The sequence below is a fragment of the Monodelphis domestica genome, chromosome 6 (genome assembly GCF_027887165.1).
Source record: "Monodelphis domestica isolate mMonDom1 chromosome 6, mMonDom1.pri, whole genome shotgun sequence".
Taxonomy (NCBI): Eukaryota; Metazoa; Chordata; class Mammalia; order Didelphimorphia; family Didelphidae; genus Monodelphis; species Monodelphis domestica.
This window is the reverse complement of record NC_077232.1, coordinates 266,001,291-266,024,777: the sequence shown is the minus strand read 5'-3', so window position 1 is coordinate 266,024,777 and position 23,487 is coordinate 266,001,291. Positions and strand designations below refer to the sequence as shown.

General features: G+C 38.9%; 1 protein-coding gene across 5 annotated transcripts in view; it reads right to left on the bottom strand.

The window, feature by feature from the left end:
• Nucleotides 1–23,487, bottom strand: part of ABCG2 (ATP binding cassette subfamily G member 2 (Junior blood group)) — a 104,489-nt gene that overhangs the window by 49,246 nt on the left and 31,756 nt on the right. For all 5 annotated transcript variants that reach the window (XM_056803168.1, XM_056803169.1, XM_007495913.3 and 2 more), the window contains 2 exons: nt 2,925–2,984; nt 1,086–1,200 (listed from right to left, as the gene is read on the bottom strand). In XM_056803168.1, the coding sequence (XP_056659146.1) occupies nt 1,086–1,200; nt 2,925–2,984 (175 nt within the window). The remainder of the gene's footprint in view (nt 1–1,085; nt 1,201–2,924; nt 2,985–23,487) is intronic.

Sequence of the window (23,487 nt, the reverse complement as noted above, 5' to 3'; positions counted from 1 at the left end):
AATCTGAGAACAATGATATCATTCCACACTAATCTCACCCCACTTCTATTCGAATAAGCTCATGATGCTACTGCCAAATTGGACTTCTTTCTCTCTCCTGAACACACCATTTTCTGTTTTCCCGCTTCCGTGTGCTCACTCTATTCCTTATCCCTGAACCATCTGCCCTTTCCCCTCCTCTCTTTGTCTAATAAAATATGTATCTACACTTTAAAGTCCAACACAAATGTCCCCTTACTTCAGGAAGGTTTTTTCACCCATCTCATCATGAATGATCTTCATCTATCTTCTTACCCAGTGCCTCCCTCCAAAAATCCAATTCATAAAGTATAATTTCATAATATCTGTGTAAAAATCACATCTATACACTAGACTATAATCTGCATGAAGGTAGAAGCTCTTTTAGCTAAATCTTAGCATAATTTTTCTCAATGCTCTGAATTCAAGAGGTATATAATAAGTAGTGTTTTGAATTTAACTGAGTCAATAAGGTATGAGTCAACACATCACACAGTGATGAGGATGTGCTCATGTCCAAGAAAAAAAGAAAGGACGCAATTTCACATACAATCCTTTCTCTATACATTTTTGCATATGGAAATGTCCATATCTTATTGGTTTCTCAAGATAGTTTAAAAAAGAAAATGAAATTAAAAGGGAAAGCAAATACAAGAAGAAGTGAGAACAGAGGGGGAAGATAGTAGTAGTTAAATGTAATTTATCTCCTGGTGTTGATCATTTGATCATTATGTTTTCAATATCGGTTCTTTTTTTAACCCTTACTTTCCGTCTTAGAAGAGCAATAAGGGCTAGGCAATGGGGGTTAAGTGACTTGCCTACGGTCACACAGCTAGGAAGTGTCTGAGGCCAGATTTGAACCTAGGACATTCCATCTCTAGGCCTGGCTCTCAATCCACTGAGCCACCAGCTGCCCCCTCAATATCAGTTCTGTGCCACATAATCAACCAATGATGTCTCACTGAATGCCATGGCGGACTCAGCTAATGTAGAGATGACTCTAGCATAGACCTGGGAAAAGACAAAGAGCACAAAAATTACAAAGCACAACCCTCATCATTACTTACCTGTACAACATAGCCTGAGTTACATTTGAAATTAGCAGGTTGGGGAGCTCCATTTATTAAAACATGTCCAGACAGTCCATGAGGGTCTTTCCTAGCAGCTAAGACATCTAACAATCTGTAAGGAAAAAAAATTATGTTAAATCCAGGAAAACCTTTGGGGGAAGGGGGGCTTTAAAAATATAAACATAAATCTGGAATTCTATATCTAAGGCTAGATCAAGTTAGAAGATTCTTCATCAATAGTCCTAAAGCTAAATAGTATTAGGAACTAATAGAAAATGGAAATGTCTATTTTATTTAAATCCCCAGCTTCTTTTCTATTTGAATTACAACATCTCTGTATCACCTCCTAAGGCTACATTATGGCACTATAAAAAAGAAAAAAACAATTTCTCCCTGCTTCCTTCATCGTCCTTGTGTGGAGATGGGACCGGGAAGTTAGGAGTTTCCTATTAAAGGGTCATCAGCAGTATACTTCAGGAGCACAGACCCACAATCATCTGTAAAGGAAAGAGAGATGCAAGAAGTATGCAACACTACATTCCTGGAGAAACCTAGAACCATATACACAGGCCAGAGAAACAGACAGAGGAACCCTCCTGGGGGGGGAGGGATTTGTATGTGTCTAACAACCCCTCCCTGAAATTTAGTGCTCACCTCGATTATGAATGTAGGCAACAAACATTCTGGAAAGGTAAAATGGTTCATGATACAAAAAAAAAAGATTAAGAACCCCAGCTCTCTATAGTGAGTAAAAATCCTCAAACGGAGTTCAGAAATCTAATTAGTCATCAGAGAACCTATGAAGTAATCATAATTCACATTTCTTTAAAGTTTATAGAAGACTTTCCTCTCAACCACTTCATGAGAAAGGTAATACAAGTATTAACATCTTAATTTTATAGCCAAGGGAACAGAGGAACTGTTCAAGATCATGTAGCCAGTAACCAGTTCCAGACTTCAACTCCAGTGTTCTTTCCCCTATTCTATACTAACTCAAAGAAGACATTATTATCCTGAACATGGGAAGTTTGGAGTATCAGCTCAGCTCTCTTTATATGTTAGCAACTTCACGCCTAATTACGGAATGCACAAAATGTCTCTTTCTTTCAGGGTCTTCTCTTCTTTTACATTTAAAGCACAATTAAATGCTATTTTTGCAGAGTACTATTCTAGGTAGTGGGGCAAACACAGCCCCTCATGGTCTTTCCCCTGAAGAAACTGCCTTTCCCTCCACTCCCTCCTATTAGCAAAATACAAGCAATCAATGTCCTAATTGCTTCCCTGCAAAGCCCGTATAGGCCAAATCCTGGAGGTGATCTCCATCCTTATAAAAGAAATTGTTTATTGGATGGGAAGTAAGCATAACTCTAAATCAAGGATTTTTACTCGCTGGCATCTCCAAGATCAGACACTGGTGGGCAAACCCCTAAACTATGTCCACCTCCATCTATGACCTGTCCAAATTCCAGCCCTATTTTCACATTCAATCATTCACAATCCCTGCAGTAACAAACTTGCCTTGTGGCCCAGAATTGTTTTAAAACAAGTATAACTGGCACACAGCTAGATTGTCATTCAGCTTCTTTCCTTTCTTTTGTTCCTAAACTTCTCAAATGAGAAGTCAACATCACTTGCTGTTTCTTCAAATGCATTCGTTTTCCCCACTGCAGCTAGATTGTGAACTATTCAGGATTTCCCAGAACATTAGCCCAGTACTGAGCACAGAGTGTATATTAGACTAATACTTAAGAATTGAAGAAACTTCATTGTATTTTTATGTTAAAAAAAAGGAGTACTCTCATAGAAAAATGTAGCCTCTGCTTGTTTGATACTCACGAAGACTTGCCACCACCTGTGGGTCCCAAGATGGCATTGAGGCCTGGCTTCATGATCCCACTATAAAAAAGAACATAACATTGGTGGTTCACTACTTCATTGTAAGCATGATTTCATTAATTTTTTTAAATTGCATTTTGATAATACATATATAACCCAGATCAAATTGTTAACCATCTCTGAGAGCAGGGAGGGAAGGAATGGTGAGAGGCAATTTGGATCTTATAATTTCAGAAAATATGTTGAAATTTGTTATTACATGTAATTGGGGAAATAAAACATTTTGAATAAAAAACAAATAAATACAACACATTTAATAAATACAATGCATTTAATTATTAATATAAAATTATATTAAAACCCTGAAAACGATCTTAATTTTTTTTGGATATGAATACAGAAAACATATCAAAATGAGTAAAGCTTCTTTACTTTGAGAACACTATATATATTCTAACAAAACACAAGTAATAAATCCAAGTAAAAAGGCTTTCCCATAGAGTTCTTAGGAAAAAAAGTCAACACCATTACAATTCAATGATGGCTCCTACGTCTGCTATATAGAAGGAATGGAGCTTCTCCTAAGTATGGAGGTTCAAGAAAGATCAACAATAACAACAACAAAATGGAAACATTTCAATTTAATGAGTATTTGAACACCTTCTGCATTTTCAGCATAATTTCGAATGTCTTTATTTAAACTCTCATAGATATAGCATTCGTTTTATCAAGAAATATGGGGGGGGGTGTTCATCTGTCCCAGTAAATGTAATTTCAATGACAACATATAGCCAAAGGCATGTTTCCCCAGAGACTTTCTTTGGGTTAGAGGAGCATATGCTGAGAGATATAAAAGATTGCAAAGATATCTATAGCTAAGCCCAGGTCCTTTCATGGGTGGAACCCAGGAGGCTTAGATTAGTGATGCTTCTAGCCATAATGCTAAAACAAGGAGGACATGAAGCCTGAGGCGCCTTTGGTTTGCATAACTAATGGAAACCAGAGATTTCACTCACAGAACTCAGAAAGACAGTAAAAAGCAGAGACAGGATTCAATCATGAGTCTTTAAACTTCAAATCCAAAATTCTACAATTGTTATTATTTATTCTACTGTTCTGTTTTATATGGAAACTTCAAATCCACTATTTTTAAAAATACATATATGTAATATAATTGTTATAATTTATTATACTATTCTATTTTATATGGATATAATTATATTTTTTTAATCAGCAAAACTTTGCCAACCTCCTCATCTGAGTACTAAAGACAAACACCATTGCAAATATGCATTGTTAATTAAAACAAATGTCTATATCAGCCACATCCAAAATAAATCTTTTTTTGTCTCGATCTGCATTCTAAGTACTTCATCTCTCTATTCAGGGATTAGTAGTATATTTTCATCATTAGTCCTCTTGAATCACGGTTGGACATTGCACTGCCAAGAATTTCTAATTCTTTCATAGCTGTTTACCTTTAGGATATTGTTCTCCAGGTTCTATTCACTTCATCTTGCATTGGTTTATACAAGTCTTTCCACGTTTCTCTGAAAGCATCTCTTTCATCATTTCTTACAATACAATTCTATTACATCTCATCTATATACTCCATAACTTGTTTATCCTATTCCCAACTTATAGGTAGCCCCTCAGATTCCTATTCTTTACCACACCAAAAAATATAAATATTTTTATATATCCTTAGTTTGGGGGGAGTTATTTTTTTTGCTTAGGACTAATTTCTCCTTTAACTGGCCCACCTCTATGTTCTCCTCCCTCCTTCTTCCCTTCTCTTCCTGTTGAATGAAATACATTTCTATACCCAGTTAACTGGGTTTTCTTTTTTAACCGGTTCGGATAAGAATGAGAAGGAAGGTATAGTGTTAGCTATTCCCCATACACTCTTCCCCTTGTTTGTATAGATGTCTGCTTGTGCATTCTAATCATGGAAGATTATTTTCCCCACCATCCTTCTGCCCTACTTCCCCATGTGTTTTCTCCTCCTCTCTCTTTTCTACTCTTCTCAAGACAAGATAGAATCACATCCAGGCCTTGTCTAATTAAATTCAGAGAGGAAACATTTAGCATCTCCCTGGATTGATATGGAAGTAGTTTGTTCTTGTTTATTCATTTATCTTTGTTTATTCGTGTTTACCATTTCATGTTTTTCCTAATTTTTGTATTCAAACTTCAAATCTTCGACACAGTTTTGGTCTTTTCATCAGGAATGTTCAGAAGTCCTCAATTTCTATAAGATCAATTTTTCCCCCCTAAGTCATTATATTCAGTTTTGCAAGAATCTAGGAATTCTATGAATTCCGTTGTAGGCTGGAAGCCCATATCCTTTTCCAGAATATCAAATTCTTAGATCTCCACTATTTTAAAATAGTAACTGCTAAATTGTGGGTAAACTTGATCTTTGCTCCTAGGTACCTGAATTCTTTCTTTCTAGCTTCTGGTAATATTTTTTCTATAACTTTGAAGTTCTGGGTTTTGGCTATGATGTTCCCCACGATAGTCATTCTGGAATTTCTTTCAGGAGGTAACTGGTAGATTTTATTTCCATTTTACCTTCTGGTTCTAGGAGATCTAAGCAGTCTTCTTTCAAGATTTCTTTAAATAAGATATCATGGCTCTTGTTACTTGGTCAAGACATTCAGAGAGTTGTAAACCTTAAAATTTCTTAGACTTATAAATGTTGGAAATTTCACCATTGGGAAATTTCATACTTGAAAAATTTCCTATTGATAGTGGGAACTCTATTGGAATGTGAACCCCCTTGGCATGGGAGGATCCTTCTCCTCCCTACTTAAGACTACTTTAGGACAGAAACCTTTTGCTAAACAATGGAAAGGGCTTTGACCTATGCTAAAGCATAGAACAGGAAGTTCTTTGAGTCATGATTGATTTTAGAATTGATACAATAGAGATACTTGGAATGACAGAACCAGGTCTTGGAACTTACAATCTCCACCCTACTCAGTCTAACAGGATTTAGGAAGGGCTGCAGCATAGATCAAGATTTAATTATTTGAGAATATGACCTACAACAGACATGTGCAAAGCCACAGACCTCTGGGCGGTCCTGGGTTAAGCTAGAGCCACCATTGGCACAGGGAAGACATGGACAGTGATTGGTAGATGTGAGAACTGAGGGGAGGGAACTTGGATGGTTTCCTTAAAGATAGAGGGGTCTGAGGACTGAGGGGTGGGTGGTTGGAGAGGTTTTTTGCTCTGAGAGGTGGTGCTTTGAGAAGTTTTGCTCTGAAGGAAGCTGGGGGTGGAGGCCCCTGAGACTGTTTCTCCATTTTGGTCACGTGAGTGATAGGGACTGATCTCTTTTCTTTGCCTCAGCTATCTAAGGGCTTGGGCCTTTTGGCCCAGCCTAAACAGAAGGGGTATTTAAGCCCTATTCCCTTCTCTCCCCTTTCTTTCTCTCTCTCTCTCTCTCTCTCTCCTTCTCTCTATCTCTAATACCTTTCTTCCTCCTGTTTGTAATTAAACTCCATAAAAGGTTGACTGCTGACTTGAGTTTTCATTTAAGAATTACATAGCTGAATTCCTTGGCGACCTTAAATTAATATATATCAGTGTTTTAAAGTGATTTCCTTGTCACAGAGTCTAAAGATTTTTTTAAACCCTTGCCTTCTTTCTTAGAATCAATACTATGTAAAGGCAATGGAAGTTAAATCATTTGTCCAGAGTCACATAGCTAGAAAGTGTCTAAGGCCAAATTTGAACCCAGGACCTCCCATCTCTAGACCTGGCCCTCAATTCACTGAGCCACCTAGCTGCCCCAGTCTAGTGATTTAAATTTTTTTTTAATTATTTTTTCTTTTCTGGATTACATGTAGATAGAATATATCTTTAAACCCTTACCTTCCATCTTAGAATTAAGTCTCAGTATTGGTTCCAAGGCAGAAGAGTGGTAAGGGTTAGACAATGGGGCTTAAGTGACTTGCCCAGGGCCACACAGCTAGGAAGTGTCTGAGGCCAGATTTTAATCTAGGATCTCAAATCTGGCTCTCAATCCACTGAGCCACCCAGCTGCCCCAAGATACAATTTTTAATAATCATTTTCTGGCATTTTGTGATCCATGTTCTCTCCCTCCCTTTCTCTCTTTCTTCTCCCCAAAATAGCAGGTAACACGATATAGGTTATATATGTGCTATCATGCAATATGTATTTCCATGTTCATTATGTTATGAAAGAAGATGCATATTGCTTATATGAGAAAAAATTCATGAAGAAAATAAAAGGTGACAAATGATATGCTTCAATCTGCATTCATCAGTTTCTTCTTTGTTAGTCTTTTTCGTTAGTTCTTTTTTGTCACTGGCTCCCCCATTGCTGATAATAGTTAAGTCATTCATTCAGCTGCCCTACATTATTGCTGTTGCTGCATACATTGTTCTCCTGGTCCTGCTCACTTCACTTTGCATGACACAATAGTATCTCATTATAATCACACACCATAAGTTGTTCAGCCATTTCCCAATTGATAGATATCCCTTTGGTATCCCGTTCTTTGCCACTATAAAAACAGGTGCTATAAATATCTTTGTACAAGTAGATCCTTTTCCCCTATCTTTGATCTTTGGGGCATACAGACCTAGTAGGGCGATTGCTGGTTAAAAGGATTGCAGTTTTATGGTACTTTGGGCACAGTTCCAAATTGCTACACAGAATGGTTATAATAGTTCACAGCTCCACTAATAGTGTATTAGAGCCCCAAATTTCCCACATCTCCTCTAACATTGATCATTTTCCTTTTTTGTCAAGTTAGTCAGTCTGATAGGGGTAAGGTATACCTCAGAGTTGTTTTAATTTGCATTGTCTAATTAATAATGTTTTCATCATTTTTTCATATGACTAAAGATAGTTTTAATTGCTTCATCGGAGAACTGCCTGTTCATATCTTCTGATCATTGATCAACTAAGGAGTGACTTGTATTCTTGTAATTTTGACTCAGTTCTCTATAAATTTGAGAAATAAGTTCTCTGTCAGAGACATTTACTATATAAAAGATTTTCCTCAGTTTTTTCCCCTTCTAATCTTAGTTGCATTGGTGTAATTTGTTTTTGATTTAAAGTAGTAAGAATTATCTAATTCACATATCATAATGTTCTCCATTTCCTGTTTGGTCATAAATTCTTCCCTTGTCTCTATCTCTGACAGGCATACTATTTTGTGTTCCCCTAATCTGTTCATGGTATCACCCTTTATTTCTAAATCACATACAGTTGTTCCATATCTAATTCTGTATTGCAGAGTTACACTTATTGGGGCACATCATTGGCTTATGGAGTGAAAGGCGACCAACCACAGCACTGTGTTCAGTGTCCTGAGTACTGATGGGCTTGGTGACTACAGATTATTATTAAGAGTATGGGAAAGGTTTATAGGAGAGTGGGAAGGGTTTATATAACACTGCTATTTTGTGGATTTTCTCCTATTGCGGAGGTCTCTGAAACATAACTCCCATAATAGGTGAGGGATAACTGCATATTCATTTTGACTTTATTTTGGTATATGGCAGTTCAACAATTTAAAATTTATTTTCTCCTCTGTTTTCCAGATTGGTTCTTTTTGCTGAGATTGTTATTTCATTTTTTTCCCTTTTTTCAGTTTTTTGAATTATTTTGTTCTTGTCTTCTATTTGGCTCACTTTAATTTTCAAGCAGTTCCTTGTTTAGGAAAGGTTTTACTCTTATGCCAACCACCTATCTATTTCTTCCCAATCCTTCCTTTCATATTTCTCTTTTCTTTTCCATTTTCTCTCAAAAGTTCTCAGTTCATTTAAAATAATATTTTAAACTCTATAATTTGTGAATTATCTCTTCTAGATGTTCTGGTTGAGTCTAAGCTGAAGCTGTTTTTCTCCAAGGTTTTCCTTGTAGATGCTATGGAAACATTCTCTTCTGCATCTGTCTCAAGCATCCCTGCTGCCATCATAACTCATTATGGTAATCATTTATACATTTGCTCATTCTTCTAGCCTGCTTTCTGCCTTTAGTCTTGAGTTAGGCTCATGGCCTCTACCAGATTTCTTGGCTGGCTCTGTTGCCATCTTGGAGGGTATTAGTATTTTGTTATTTCTAGATCTCAGAGACAAGATAGGGACCGGTGAGCTTTAAATGGTCCCAAAGGGGTTTGATCCAGGACAAAGTCTGATTGTTGCCTGAAAGTCTGCTCCTGGGTTTTGGTCAGAACATAAGTAGACCCTGAGACCCGGCTAGGAGATTCTGAAGGTACAGAGTCATTGAACTTCAGACTCCACCATGGACTGGGATTCCTTCCTCTGAAAGCTGAGCTACATGCTGGAACTGAGACTCTGTTCTGGTTACATGGTTCTGAGCCTCACCTCTATTGCTTGCTTCTGAATCTCCTCCTTTAGCTCTATTTCCCTCTTCCTTTCTCAGTACACCTTCCAGGGTTTCAGGAAATTCAACCCTATGAGCAAATATCTTCTCAGTTCAGCCTAGATCTGTGACTAAGAACTAGGCAATGGTGGACAAAACTGTCAGTTAGCACCTATCCTCATAATGGTGGGGATATAGGTTTGGGTGCACTCAGTTTCAAGTCTGGGACCTCCTCTGCCCCAGTGTAGAGCCTCTCCCTAGGCACAGAGATGCTCCTCAGGCAGGGTACTCCAGTCCCAACCCAGTCCCCAGGGCCCATAAATTTCTCCTATCTATCTCTCTATGCTGGGATCTGGGCTTGAAGAAGGGTGCATTGTAACTTTTTCTGGGTTTCTCCATCAGAATTTAGTCAGGTACATTTTCTAGATTTGTTCAAAGGAGTTTTGTGGAGAGGAGCTCAACCACGTTACTTCTAGCTACTCTTCTACCCTCCTAATATCCTTTTCAAACTTCAATTAATGACAAATATATTGGAGAAGATGCAGTAATACAAAATCATTTCACAGTGCATATTACATAGTCCTGTGTTCTTTTTTAAAAACTTTTTCTTTATTTAAAGAAAACAAAACACCGATTAGGTAAATAGCACCTGAATTAGTATTCCCACTATTCAATGAAAAAATTGATGTTTAGAAAAGTTAAAGGGGATAATGACAGAGCAGAGGCAGCAACTGAGAAAAACTGGTGAAGTAATGAACTCGTCTAATCATTCTAGAGAACAATCTGGAAACATACCCAAAGGTGCCATGCTCTATGAAACTGTGCCCACTTTTCAACACTAAGTTTGTATCACAAAGAGATCAAAGAAAGGGGAAAGGACCTATATTTATAGCAGTTCTTTTCGTGGTGACAAAGAATTAGAAATTGAGGGAATGTCTATTATTAGGGAATGTTTTATAGTATGGTTGTGATGGAATATTTGAGCTACAAGAAATGACAATGACAGAAAAACCTGGGAGTAAGATGGCAAAATAAGATATGAAATTACATTGCTTTCCAAATTTGTCCATTAAAAAAATAAAAAATGACAGAATCACTTCTAAAAGCAGCAGAAATAGATGAGTTAAGTCTGACACAGAGAATTTAACTTGGAAAGATAGTCTCTCCCCTCACCTCCCTGAATTGCAAAATACCCTTGAGCAAATACCCCAGAATCAATAAACAGTTGTATAAACTAGCAGTTTTGTCAAGTTCCCTTGAGAGCCAGCACCCCAGAGCCTGATAACCAGTGGAGTCAACCAAAAAGCCCTGCAGTCAGCAGTACAGGCTGCAGCCTCTCCTTGAAGATTCCTACCCACATTCAGTTTGGAGAGTAGGTGGCTTGCCAAACACCACTCATTCCTGGGAAATGCTGGATGAAAAGAGAGCACACACTGGGAGTGCAACTGCTGAGGGCCAGGGCCTTGCTGGCTGCTGTCACTCCCAGAGCAACTGAGTCCCTGACTTTGGTTCCAGGGAATGGAAGTAAGCTGGGGACCACAGGAACTAACACCGTTTGCTTACAAGTGGCAGAATAGCCAGCTCCCCGGGTCACGGCACCTGAAGTCAATCACAGACTCGAGTGTGGAAAGCAGAGACTACATCTGGCCCTGGATAACACACACTGGAAGAACCGAGTGGGGCTCAGGAAACAACAGCACAAAACCCCGAAACTGAGACACTAATGCCCACACCTTGGGAATAGAGCCTGACTATAGGGTAGTCTACCAGATCCTAATTTTTTTTAATGAGTAAACAATAGAGAAAGACCCCAACTACAGACAACTCCTAGAGGGACAGAGAAGAAGAGTCTTTAAATTCAGAGGACAGTGAAGTTAAAACACTGACTCATAACATGCCAAAGAAAAGCATCAAATGTGAGAAGCCCAAAAAGGTTTTGGAAAAGCTTCAAAGAGACTTTAGAAACCAAATGGGCCGGTGGAGCTGTAGAAAAGGTACACAAACTCACCTGATCTCTACCAAATTACCCTCCCAACAACTATGCTATAACACCTCAAAATGAATTCTAGAGCAGCATAATCCAGAAAAAGACAGGGCAAAAAATACCCCAACAACTAAGACCAGCACAAAAGATGTATTGGACTACCGCAGAAGTGGAGCACAAAGCAGCTTGCCAAGGCAGGCTCCACTTCGGCAACAGGACTTGGGGATGGCAGAGAGGCTTCTGGAGCTCTTCTGGAGCTCAGAAAACAAGGAGGTCACTAGGCTGGCTGGGAGTACAAGATCTATATCACATTGACCATCTGAAGATTCAGGTGGCAATCCTGGCTCAAGATCTCAGGGTGAGGAGGAGCACTAGCACACAGCAGGGACCATAGTCACACTTCTAAGGCAAAAAAGGAGTGCTTGTAGTTACTCATAGACCAGCACACAGGCCACCTTGGAAGAAATAAAAGCAGATAGATCCTGAGAGCTAGCTCTGAAGGCAGATGGACAAAGAACCAAAAGCTTGGAATAGTGCTCCCTGCATCACAGTTCTAGAGCACTGACTTTAAAAGAATTTTAAATTAAAAGAAAAGAAAAAGGATGGGGAAAAAACAAACAACAACAAAACGGAACTCAGTGTAGAAAGTTATTTTGGTGACAGGGACAACCAAAACACAAACTCAGAAGAAAATAAAATCAATACTGCTGCATACAAATCCTCCAAGAAAAACAGGAATTGATCTCAAGCCCAGAAAGATTTAATTCAAAAAGGATCTTTAAAATCAAATGAGAGAGACAAGATGGCGGCTTAGAGAAAGCTGAAGTTCAGATCTCCGGAAAACCCTTCCCGACCGATCTCAAACTAGAAGCTCCTAAGGCACCGAAATTCAAAACGATCAACAGCACAGACCCTGGGAACCCTCCTCCTGGACCTGGACCCGGTTCAAAAGGTACGGCTCCCCTTAAAAGCCAGAACCCGAGATCCCTCGGACCTCAGGGGTAGGAGCGCAGAGTCCAAGGCTCCCGGAAGCGGCAGCCGCGCCGGGCTCAGAGAGCAGGGTCTGAGGAACAACAACCCTCAGGGTCTTCTACCCAAGTCCCAGTCCGGGTGAAAGTTACTGCCTGGGGCTTCCGCTGCAGAGAGCCGGTAGGTCCGGGTGAAAGTTACTGCCTGGGGCCTCCGCTGCAAAGAGCTGGTCGGTCCGGGTGAAAGTTACTGCCTGGGGCCTCCGCTGCAGAGAGCTGGTCAAAACAACAGCAACCCTCAGGGCGGGCAAGACAGCCTCACGGGCTGGATCCTGCTATCCAAGTCTCAGTGAAAGTCTGTGCTCTCGGAGCTTGGGGAAGCGGCAGCCCATCCCCCCGCAGGCCGACGAAACAGCCTCACGGCCAGGGATTCTGAAGGCAACTTCCGGAAATCGAGCCAGGGGGAGAGTGTGGCCTCGTGGTCCGACCCTTCCATTCCAGTTCCAGTGAGGCATATTCAGTTTAACCCAGGGAACGCTCATAGAACCAACATCTGCCCAGGACCAAAGCCACTGATCACCAGACAAAGACAAGAAAAGCCAATCCTCCACGTTCAGAGATGACAAATTCCACAGAAGCACAGAAGCCCCAAAACACCAAGAAAAATAAGAAGAAAGGGGCGATTCTGGACACATTCTATGGAGCCAAAATACAAAATACAGAGCAGATAGAAGAAGATATACAAGAAAATTCTCCAAAATCTTCCAAAGGAAATAGAAACTCTCCACAAACCCATGAAGAATTTGAATCAGAAAGGACCAAAAAGATGGAAGCCCTCTGGGAGGAAAAGTGGGAAATGATGCAAAAGAAATTCACGCATCTACAAAACCAGTTTGACCAAACTGTAAAAGAAAACCAGGCTTTAAAGCAAGAACTAATAAAGCAAAGCCAAAACACCAAGAAATTAGAAGAGAACATAAAATATCTCACCGACAAGGTGATAGATCTGGAAAACAGGGGGAGAAGAGAAAATTTAAGAATAATTGGACTCCCAGAAAAGCCAGAAATAAACACCAAACTGGACATGGTGATACAAGATATAATCAAAGAAAATTGCCCAGAGATTCTAGAACAAGGGGGCAATACATCCACTGACAGAGCTCACAGAACACCTTCTACACTAAACCCCCAAAAGACAACTCCCAGGAATGTAATTGCCAAATTCCAAAGCTATCAAACAAAAGAAAAAATCCTACAGGAAGCCAGAAAAAGACAATTTAGATATAAAGGAATGCCAATCAGGATCACACAAGACCTTGCAAGTTCTACGCTGAATGATCGTAAGGCATGGAACATGATCTTCAGAAAGGCAAGAGAGCTGGGTCTCCAACCAAGAATCAGCTACCCAGCAAAACTGACTATATACTTCCAAGGGAGAGTATGGGCATTCAACAAAATAGAAGACTTCCAACTTTTTGCAAAGAAAAGACCAGAGCTCTGTGGAAAGTTTGATACCGAAAATCAAAGAGCAAGGAATACCTGAAAAGGTAAATATTAAGGAAAGGGGAAAAATGTTATCTTCTTTTACTCAAACTCTCTTCTATAAGGACTACATTTATATCAACCTATGTATACTAATATGTGGGGAAAATGTAATGTATAAATAGGGGGTAAAGAAAGACCAAATAGAATAATGGTTCTCACACAAAGATTCACAGGGGAAGGGGAGGGGAAGAAAACTCCTATAAGAAGGAGAGGAAGAGAGGGGGAGGGGTTACTTAAACCTCAATCTCAGGGAAATCAACTCTGAGAGGGAAAAACATCCAGATCCATTGGGATCTTGAATTCTATCTTACCCAACAAGGGTAAGGAGAAGGGAAAACCAAGGGGGGGAGGGGGAGAGGGAGAACAAAAAGGGAGGAAAAGAGAGGGGGGAGGGGGAGGGAACAAAAAGGGAGGGACTAAAAAGGGAAACATCAAGGGAGGGGACAAGGGGGACTGATTCAAAGTAAATCACTGGACTAAAAGGTAGAGCCGAAGAAGAAAAGGTTAGAATTAGGGAAGGCAATCAAAATGCCAGGGAGTCCACAAATGACAATCATAACTTTGAACGTGAATGGGATGAACTCACCCATAAAACGTAGACGAATAGCTGAATGGATTAGAATCCAAAACCCTACCATATGTTGTCTTCAAGAAACACACATGAGGCGGGTTGACACCCACAAGGTCAGAATTAAAGGATGGAGTAAGACCTTCTGGGCCTCAACTGATAGAAAGAAGGCAGGAGTGGTAATCATGATATCTGATAAAGCCAATGCAAAAATAGACCTGATCAAAAGGGATAGGGAAGGTAATTATATTTTGTTAAAAGGGACTCTAGACAATGAGGAAATATCATTAATCAACATGTATGCACCAAATAATATAGCACCCAAATTTCTAATGGAGAAACTAGGAGAATTGAAGGAAGAAATAGACAATAAAACCATACTAGTGGGAGACTTAAACCAACCATTATCAAATTTAGATAAATCAAATCAAAAAATAAATAAGAAAGAGGTAAAAGAAGTGAATGAAATCTTAGAAAAATTAGAATTAATAGACATATGGAGAAAAATAAATAGGGATAAAAAGGAATACACCTTCTTCTCAGCACCACATGGCACATTCACAAAAATTGACCATACATTAGGTCACAGAAACATAGCACACAAATGCAAAAAAGCAGAAATAATGAATGCAGCCTTCTCAGATCACAAGGCAATAAAAATAATGATTAGTAATGGTACATGGAAAACCAAATCTAAAACCAATTGGAAATTAAACAATATGATACTCCAAAACCGTTTAGCTAAAGAAGAAATCATAGAAACAATTAATAATTTCATCAAGGAAAATGACAATGGCGAAACATCCTTTCAAACCTTTTGGGATGCAGCCAAAGCGGTAATCAGAGGCAAATTCATATCCCTGAAAGCTCATATTAACAAACAAGGGAGAGCAGAGATCAATCAATTGGAAATGCAATTGAAAAAACTCGAAAGCGATCAAATTAAAAACCCCCAGCAGAAAACCAAATTAGAAATCCTAAAAATTAAGGGAGAAATTAATAAAATCGAAAGTGATAGAACTATTGATTTAATAAATAAGACAAGAAGCTGGTACTTTGAAAAAACAAACAAAATAGACAAAGTACTGGTCAATCTAATTAAAAAAAGGAAGGAAGAAAAGCAAATTCACAGCATTAAAGATGAAAAGGGGGACAGCACCTCCAATGAGGAGGAAATTAAGGCAATCATTAGAAATTACTTTGCCCAATTATATGGCAATAAATACACCAATTTAGGAGAAATGGATGAATATATACAAAAATACAAACTGCCTAGACTAACAGAAGAGGAAATAGAATTCTTAAATAATCCCATATCAGAAATTGAAATCCATCAAGCCATCAAAGAACTTCCTAAGAAAAAATCCCCAGGGCCTGATGGATTCACCTGTGAATTCTATCAAACATTCAGAGAACAGTTAATCCCAATACTACACAAACTATTTGACATAATAAGCAAAGAGGGAGTTCTACCAAACTCCTTTTACGACACAAACATGGTACTGATTCCAAAACCAGGCAGGTCAAAAACAGAGAAAGAAAACTATAGACCAATCTCCCTAATGAATATAGATGCAAAAATTTTAAATAGGATACTAGCAAAAAGACTCCAGCAAGTGATCAGAAGGATCATTCACCATGATCAAGTAGGATTCATACCAGGGATGCAGGGCTGGTTCAACATTAGGAAAACCATCCACATAATTGACCACATCAACAAGCAAACTAGCAAGAACCACATGATTATCTCAATAGATGCAGAAAAAGCCTTTGATAAAATACAACACCCATTCCTATTAAAAACACTAGAAAGCATAGGAATAGAAGGGTCATTCCTAAAAATAATAAACAGTATATATCTAAAACCAACAGCTAATATCATCTGCAATGGGGATAAACTAGATGCATTCCCAATAAGATCAGGAGTGAAACAAGGATGCCCATTATCACCTCTACTATTTGACATTGTACTAGAAACACTAGCAGTAGCAATTAGAGAAGATAAAGAAATTGAAGGCATCAGAATAGGCAAGGAGGAGACCAAGTTATCACTCTTTGCGGATGACATGATGGTCTACTTAAAGAATCCTAGAGATTCAACCAAAAAGCTAATTGAAATAATCAACAACTTTAGCAAAGTTGCAGGATACAAAATAAACCCACATAAATCATCAGCTTTTCTATATATCTCCAACACAGCTCAGCAGCAAGAACTAGAAAGAGAAATCCCATTCAAAATCACCTTAGACAAAATAAAATACCTAGGAATCTATCTCCCAAGACAAACACAGGAACTATATGAACACAACTACAAAACACTCGCCACACAACTAAAACTAGACTTGAACAATTGGAAAAACATTAACTGCTCATGGATAGGACGAGCCAATATAATAAAAATGACCATCCTACCCAAACTTATTTATCTATTTAGTGCCATACCCATTGAACTACCAAAATACTTCTTCACTGATTTAGAAAAAACCATAACAAAGTTCATTTGGAAGAACAAAAGATCAAGGATATCCAGGGAAATAATGAAAAAAAACACATATGATGGGGGCCTTGCAGTCCCAGACCTCAAACTATATTACAAAGCAGCAGTCATCAAAACAATTTGGTACTGGCTAAGAAACAGAAAGGAAGATCAGTGGAATAGACTGGGGGAAAACGACCTCAGCAAGACAGTATACGATAAACCCAAAGATCCCAGCTTTTGGGACAAAAATCCACTATTCGATAAAAACTGCTGGGAAAATTGGAAGACAGTGTGGGAGAGACTAGGAATAGATCAACACCTCACACCCTACACCAAGATAAATTCAAAATGGGTGAGTGACTTAAACATAAAGAAGGAAACCATAAGTAAATTGGGTAAACACAGAATAGTATACATGTCAGACCTTTGGGAGGGGAAAGGCTTTAAAACCAAGCAAGACATAGAAAGAATCACAAAATGTAAAATAAATAATTTTGACTACATCAAACTAAAAAGCTTTTGTACAAACAAAACCAATATAACTAAAATCAGAAGGGAAACAACAAATTGGGAAAAAATCTTCATAGAAACCTCTGACAAAGGTTTAATTACTCATATTTATAATGAGCTAAATCAATTGTACAAAAAATCAAGCCATTCTCCAATTGATAAATGGGCAAGGGAAATGGATAGGCAGTTCTCAGATAAAGAAATCAAAACTATTAACAAGCACATGAAGAAGTGTTCCACATCTCTTATAATCAGAGAGATGCAAATCAAAACAACTCTGAGGTATCACCTCACACCTAGCAGATTGGCTAACATAACAGCAGAGGAAAGTAATGAATGCTGGAGGGGATGTGGCAAAGTAGGGACATTAATTCATTGCTGGTGGAGTTGTGAACTGATCCAACCATTCTGGAGGGCAATTTGGAACTATGCCCAAAGGGCGACAAAAGAATATCTACCCTTTGACCCAGCCATAGCACTGCTGGGTCTGTACCCCAAAGAGATAATGGACACAAAGACTTGTACAAAAATATTCATAGCTGCGCTCTTTGTGGTGGCCCAAAACTGGAAAACGAGGGGATGCCCATCAATTGGGGAATGGCTGAACAAACTGTGGTATATGTTGGTGATGGAATACTATTGTGCTCAAAGGAATAATAAAGTGGAGAAGTTCCATGGAGACTGGAACAACCTCCAGGAAGTGATGCAGAGCGAGAGGAGCAGAACCAGGAGAACATTGTACACAGAGACTAATACACTGTGGTATAATCGAACGTAATGGACTTCTCCATTAGTGGCGGTGTAATGTCCCTGAACAACTTTCAGGGATCCAGGAGAAAAAAAAAACACCATTCATAAGCAAAGGATAAACTATGGGAGTGGAAACACCGAGAAAAAGCAACTGCCTGAATACAGAGGTTGAGGGGACATGACAGAGGATAGACTTTAAATGAACACTCTAATGCAAATACTATCAACAAAGCAATGGGTTCAAATCAAGAAAACATCTAATGCCCAGTGGACTTACGCGTCGGCTATGGGGGGTGGGGGGGAGGAAAAGAAAATGATCTATGTCTTTAACGAATAATGCTTGGAAATGATCAAATAAAATATATTAAAAATAAAAAAAAAAAAATCAAATGAGAGAGGTAGAAGAAAATTTGGCGAAAGAAACAAGAGACAAGAAAATCATAAAAAAAGTCAATAAGTTGTCAAAGGAGGTGCAAAAAATACCTAAGAAATTAGTGCCTTAAAAAACAGAATAGGCTATGGGCAAAAAACTTAAGAAAGGGGAGGGCCTCCAGGGTTCATTTAAATGTGAATGAATCAAAGAGATTTTAGTCTATTTGTAAAACAAAAGAGTACAACAAATGTTTCTTGCAAGTTCCTACACAAAAAAGCCACAAGTTAGGTGACAAAAGGAAGATGATTGAAAATACCCCAAAACTTCCTCCAAGGGTTGTCTCTGATCTTTATCAGGTATCCTTCCTGACTCTCAGGATTTCTATTCTACTTGAGCAGATTTTGTGATCACTAGGAACTTTTCAGTCTGCCTGTCGCCTTTTCACTGCATGAAGTCCAAAGCTACGTGACATCTCTCAAAGGTTAAGGGAAGTTCAATTCCATAACCAAATAATTTCAACCCCAAACCAATTTCTCTTGTAGAAGGATTCAGTACAAATCAGGCACGAGAATTATTAATTATATAGACATAAGAGTGATCCAAGAACACCTTGCTCATTGGAATCAGCTTTTGAATATGTATTTATCATTGCCATGACTTGTCATGTCTGAACTCCTTCAGTTCCTCTCAACTTACAGAGGACCAGAAGGGTGAGGTGATAGAATGTGGGAAGGGACCATGAGGAGGATATGTAGATTAGGAGAAAAACTGAGGAGGGAGATTTTAAATGCAGGACTGCAATATAAGGAAAACTATCAATATAATTGTTATGGGACTATCTAAAGGAATTAATGCAGAATGAAATGAGGAAAACCAAGGAGACCACTGTGCATAGTAAAGTAATGTAACAATCAATCATGAGAGACTTAGCTACAATATAACGACTCAGTATAATTCTGAAGGACTCATGAAAAATGCTATCTACCTCCAGAGAGAGTGCTGATGAAATCTGAGTATTAATTAAAGTATAATTTTCTAACCTTTTTTTTCCTTACTTTTATTTTGTGAAGTGGCTAATAAGGAATGTTTGTTTAGCATGATTTCACATGGACGTTTGATATCATATAGCTTACCTTTTCAGTGGTGAAAAAATCAAATATTGATTTAGAATTTTATATTTAATTCCATTCTGTAATCAATTGTATTCTACAATTGCCTGATCTGTTGTCTCTGAGTTAAGTTCATAATTTCCTGAGTCCAGAAGCTGTTTTCCTCTCTTGAGTTAAATTTAAAATTCAGCTGCCCTATAAATCACCTGAACCCAAAGAAATACTCTATTTCTATGAGGCCTTGCATAGCTAAGTACAGCCAAGAGATCTTCTATCTTACTAACAAGTCTTACAGAAGGCAGGTGGGTGCCATAAAGTCTATTCAACGAATCTGCATTGGAGCTACCTACAGGAAACCAATGTATTCTATCTTAAATCAGAGTTGCCTCAAGAAGTACTTCTTTCCTCTTGGAAAAGGCATCAAGGATTTACTAAATGGGGCAGTTTCTGAGTTCCTCTGGACCATCTGCAATTTCATCTTGGTTATGCCTCTGCAGGAAATGGTAAGAATTAAATCTCCTTGCAGAGCGAGAGGAGCAGAACCAGGAGAACATTGTACACAGAGACTAATACACTGTGGTATAATCGAACGTAATGGACTTCTCCATTAGTGGCGGTGTAATGTCCCTGAACAACTTGCAGGGATCCAGGAGAAAAAAACACCATTCATAAGCAAAGGATAAACTATGGGAGTGGAAACACCGAGGAAAAGCAACTGCCTGAATACAGAGGTTGAGGGGACATGACAGAGGATAGACTCTAAATGAACACTCTAATGCAAATACTATCAACAAAGCAATGGGTTCAAATCAAGAAAACATGTAATGCCCAGTGGACTTACGCGTCGGCTATGGGGGGTGGGGGGGGGGGAAGAAAATGATCTATGTCTTTAACGAATAATGCTTGGAAATGATCAAATAAAATATATTTTTTAAAAAAAAGAATTAAATCTCCTATTATTTCCCCACCCTTTATTCCTTTATACCTAATTCTCTGTCACCACTCTGATCTCCAACTTCTCCAGCTTCCAGATCTCCAGCTTCCAATATCTCCAGCTTCCAGAACTTTATCATTCAGGGTCTTTGGGCGAAATACTCCTGTATTCTCCAGCTTGTCCAATACCAACCCTGGCTTGCTATTTGCATGGTCCTAACAGAAAAAAGTCACAACCCAAATATATGTTATCTAATCTCAACTTCAACAATCTTTCTATTTCAGAAGGGATTCTTTAAAAAACAAACAAACAAAAAAACCCTTACTGGCTGCCTTACACTCGATACTATGTCTAACTTCCACAGCAAAAGAGTGATAAAAGCTAGGCAATGGGGGTCAAGTGACTTGCCCAGGGTTACACAGCTAGGGAGTGTCTAAAGGCCACATTTGAACCCAGGACCTCCTGCCTCTAGGCCTGGCTGTCAATCTACTGAGCCATCTAGCTGTCTCCATAAGTAATTGTTTATTTTATATTACTCAGCTGCTATTCCAAACATGCTCTTTTCTCCTCAAGTCTCCCTCCCAATCCACAACTCCACCACCTACCATCTCCACCAAGGGCTTCTCTTCACTAGGCCAAACAGTAAGCATCCTCTTTCTCCCCTTATCCCCACAGCCTCTTAATCTCCTCCTCTGAGGCCTTATCCTTTACTATGGCCTGATTAAGGTGACCCTTCTCATTCACCACTATCTTCTGCAACAAACTGACCAATCTCTCCCCAGTTACTATTTCCTTCCCAATCACCTACAAACAAGCTCAAATCTCCTTTAGCTTTAAAAACTCCTCAAGAGATCCTTGAAAAGAATCAAGATTCTGCCCAGCTATAATCCTCTATCTCCTTTTCACAACCAAATTCCCAGAAAAAGCTGTTGCTTTTATTTCCTCTCCTAGAGGTTCCTTACTTTTCTTTGGCAGTCTAGTGAAACCCCTTTTCAGAAGAATGTTAATAAATTCACACACAAAAACCCCCCACAGAATTATAAACCAATTAAATTATACTGAATTAACTATTTTTTTTTAAACAAGTTAATGCAAGTCAGAGGCAGAATCTCTATTCTGTTACTTCTCAGCCCTTTGCAATCTGGCTTTGAATCTCATTCAATTGAACTGCTCTCTCCAAAGTCCTCAAGATCTTGTAATTTGCCAGATCCAATGATTTGTTCTCAGCCCCATCATTCTTGACTTCTCTTGTAGCACTTGGCATTATCACTGTCTCCTACCAGGCACTCTCTATGCTGCGTTTTGTGGTCTCTCTCTTGGTGCTTGACTTACACATCTGACCACTTCTCAGTCTCCTCTTCTAGATCATCATCCACATGCCCTAACTGGGTGGCACAACTTGGTCACAGAGGCTCTTCTCTTTTTTTCTTTCTAGTCTCTCATTTGATGATGTTAGTAGCTTCCATAGGTTTAATGATTATCCATTTTGTACATGACTTCTGGATCTACTTAGTCAATCCTGGTCGTTCTTCTGAGCTTCAGTCTCACATAAAAGTTTACTGGACATTTTGAACTAGATATCTATCCTACAGGCATCTCAAAGTCAGCATATCCAAACCAGAATTTATTATCCTTTCCCCAAACCAAGTCTTCTTGGAAATTTCCTTTTACTGACAAAAGTACCACCACACTTATTGTCACCAGGTTCACAACATGGTGATAACCTTAAGTCATCACTCTCACCAACCCACATAGCATTCAAATGCAAAATCTAATTGTTTTTACCAAATTCCATGCACACTGTCACCATCTTTCTTCAGGACCTCCATAAACTCCCTCTTAAACTATTGTAATGGCCTTTTAATTGGTTTCCTTGCTTCCAGACTCTTTCCACTCCAAAGCACATAGCTACCAAAGTGACTATCCTAAAGAACTGGTCTAACAATTTCATTCTCCCATGCAATAAACTCTAGTGGGTCCCTATAACCTCTAAGATCAAATATAAGCTCTTCATATACACATCATTTCATTTCCCATCTCCATGCTTTTGCTTTCTCCCATGTTGGGACACATCCTCTTCCCATCTTCCATCTCTTAGAATCTCTGGCTTCCTTTAAGGAGTAACACTATGCATGAAATCTTTCTAGGTCCTCACAACTGCTAGCTACCTTTCCCTTGCCCAGAAATATCATGTGTCTGCTTTGTGTATTATATACACATGTTGTCACCCCACTGGAATGGTGGGTCCTTGCGGATGGTAACTTTCTGCTTGCTCATGGCTATGTGCACAGCAGGCATGAGATACACTCTGGACTCCTACATCAATAAGCATTTGTTTCCCACCCATTTTAATTATAGTCACATTTATCTTTATGGTGATGTTCAGTGCTAAGTCCAGTGAAATCTAACTCTCTTCTTAAAAGAAAACTACTTCCTTTAAAGGTTTTTGCTGTTAAAAAAAGTGTTTTTGTGAATACATTATTGAGATCAGTAGATCAAAGGGTAGGAACGGTTTCACAACTTTTCTCTCTTAAGGTACTCTTGGCACAGTGGATGGAGATCCGCTTCTGCATCAAAAGACCTAGGTTCATTTCTGCTTCTAAAATATCCTGGCTATGTTACCCTGAGTAAATCAATAACCTTAAGTCAAACTCTAGAACAGGAAAACCAGCAAAAGGTCAGGCAAAACAACTGTCCGCCCAAAGCAATGTAAGATGTTGGCTGGAAAGGTCTGTCTCAGGAGAGTGGTGGTTGGCTCTCAGCATAGAATACCTCAGAAAGCCAGAAGCAGGCCCTGGAGGCAGCTGCATCAGTGGCAGAAACAACTTCAGGAGTCCTCAGTACAAAACTTCACTGGAGTTGGACAACTGATCAGAAGATTGCAAGTTGACCCTTTGCTGGCAATGGGTGTTAGACCTTATTCCATTGCAAATAGGCCGTACCAGGTTGCCAGTTAGTGGGGACCTTGCAAACAGT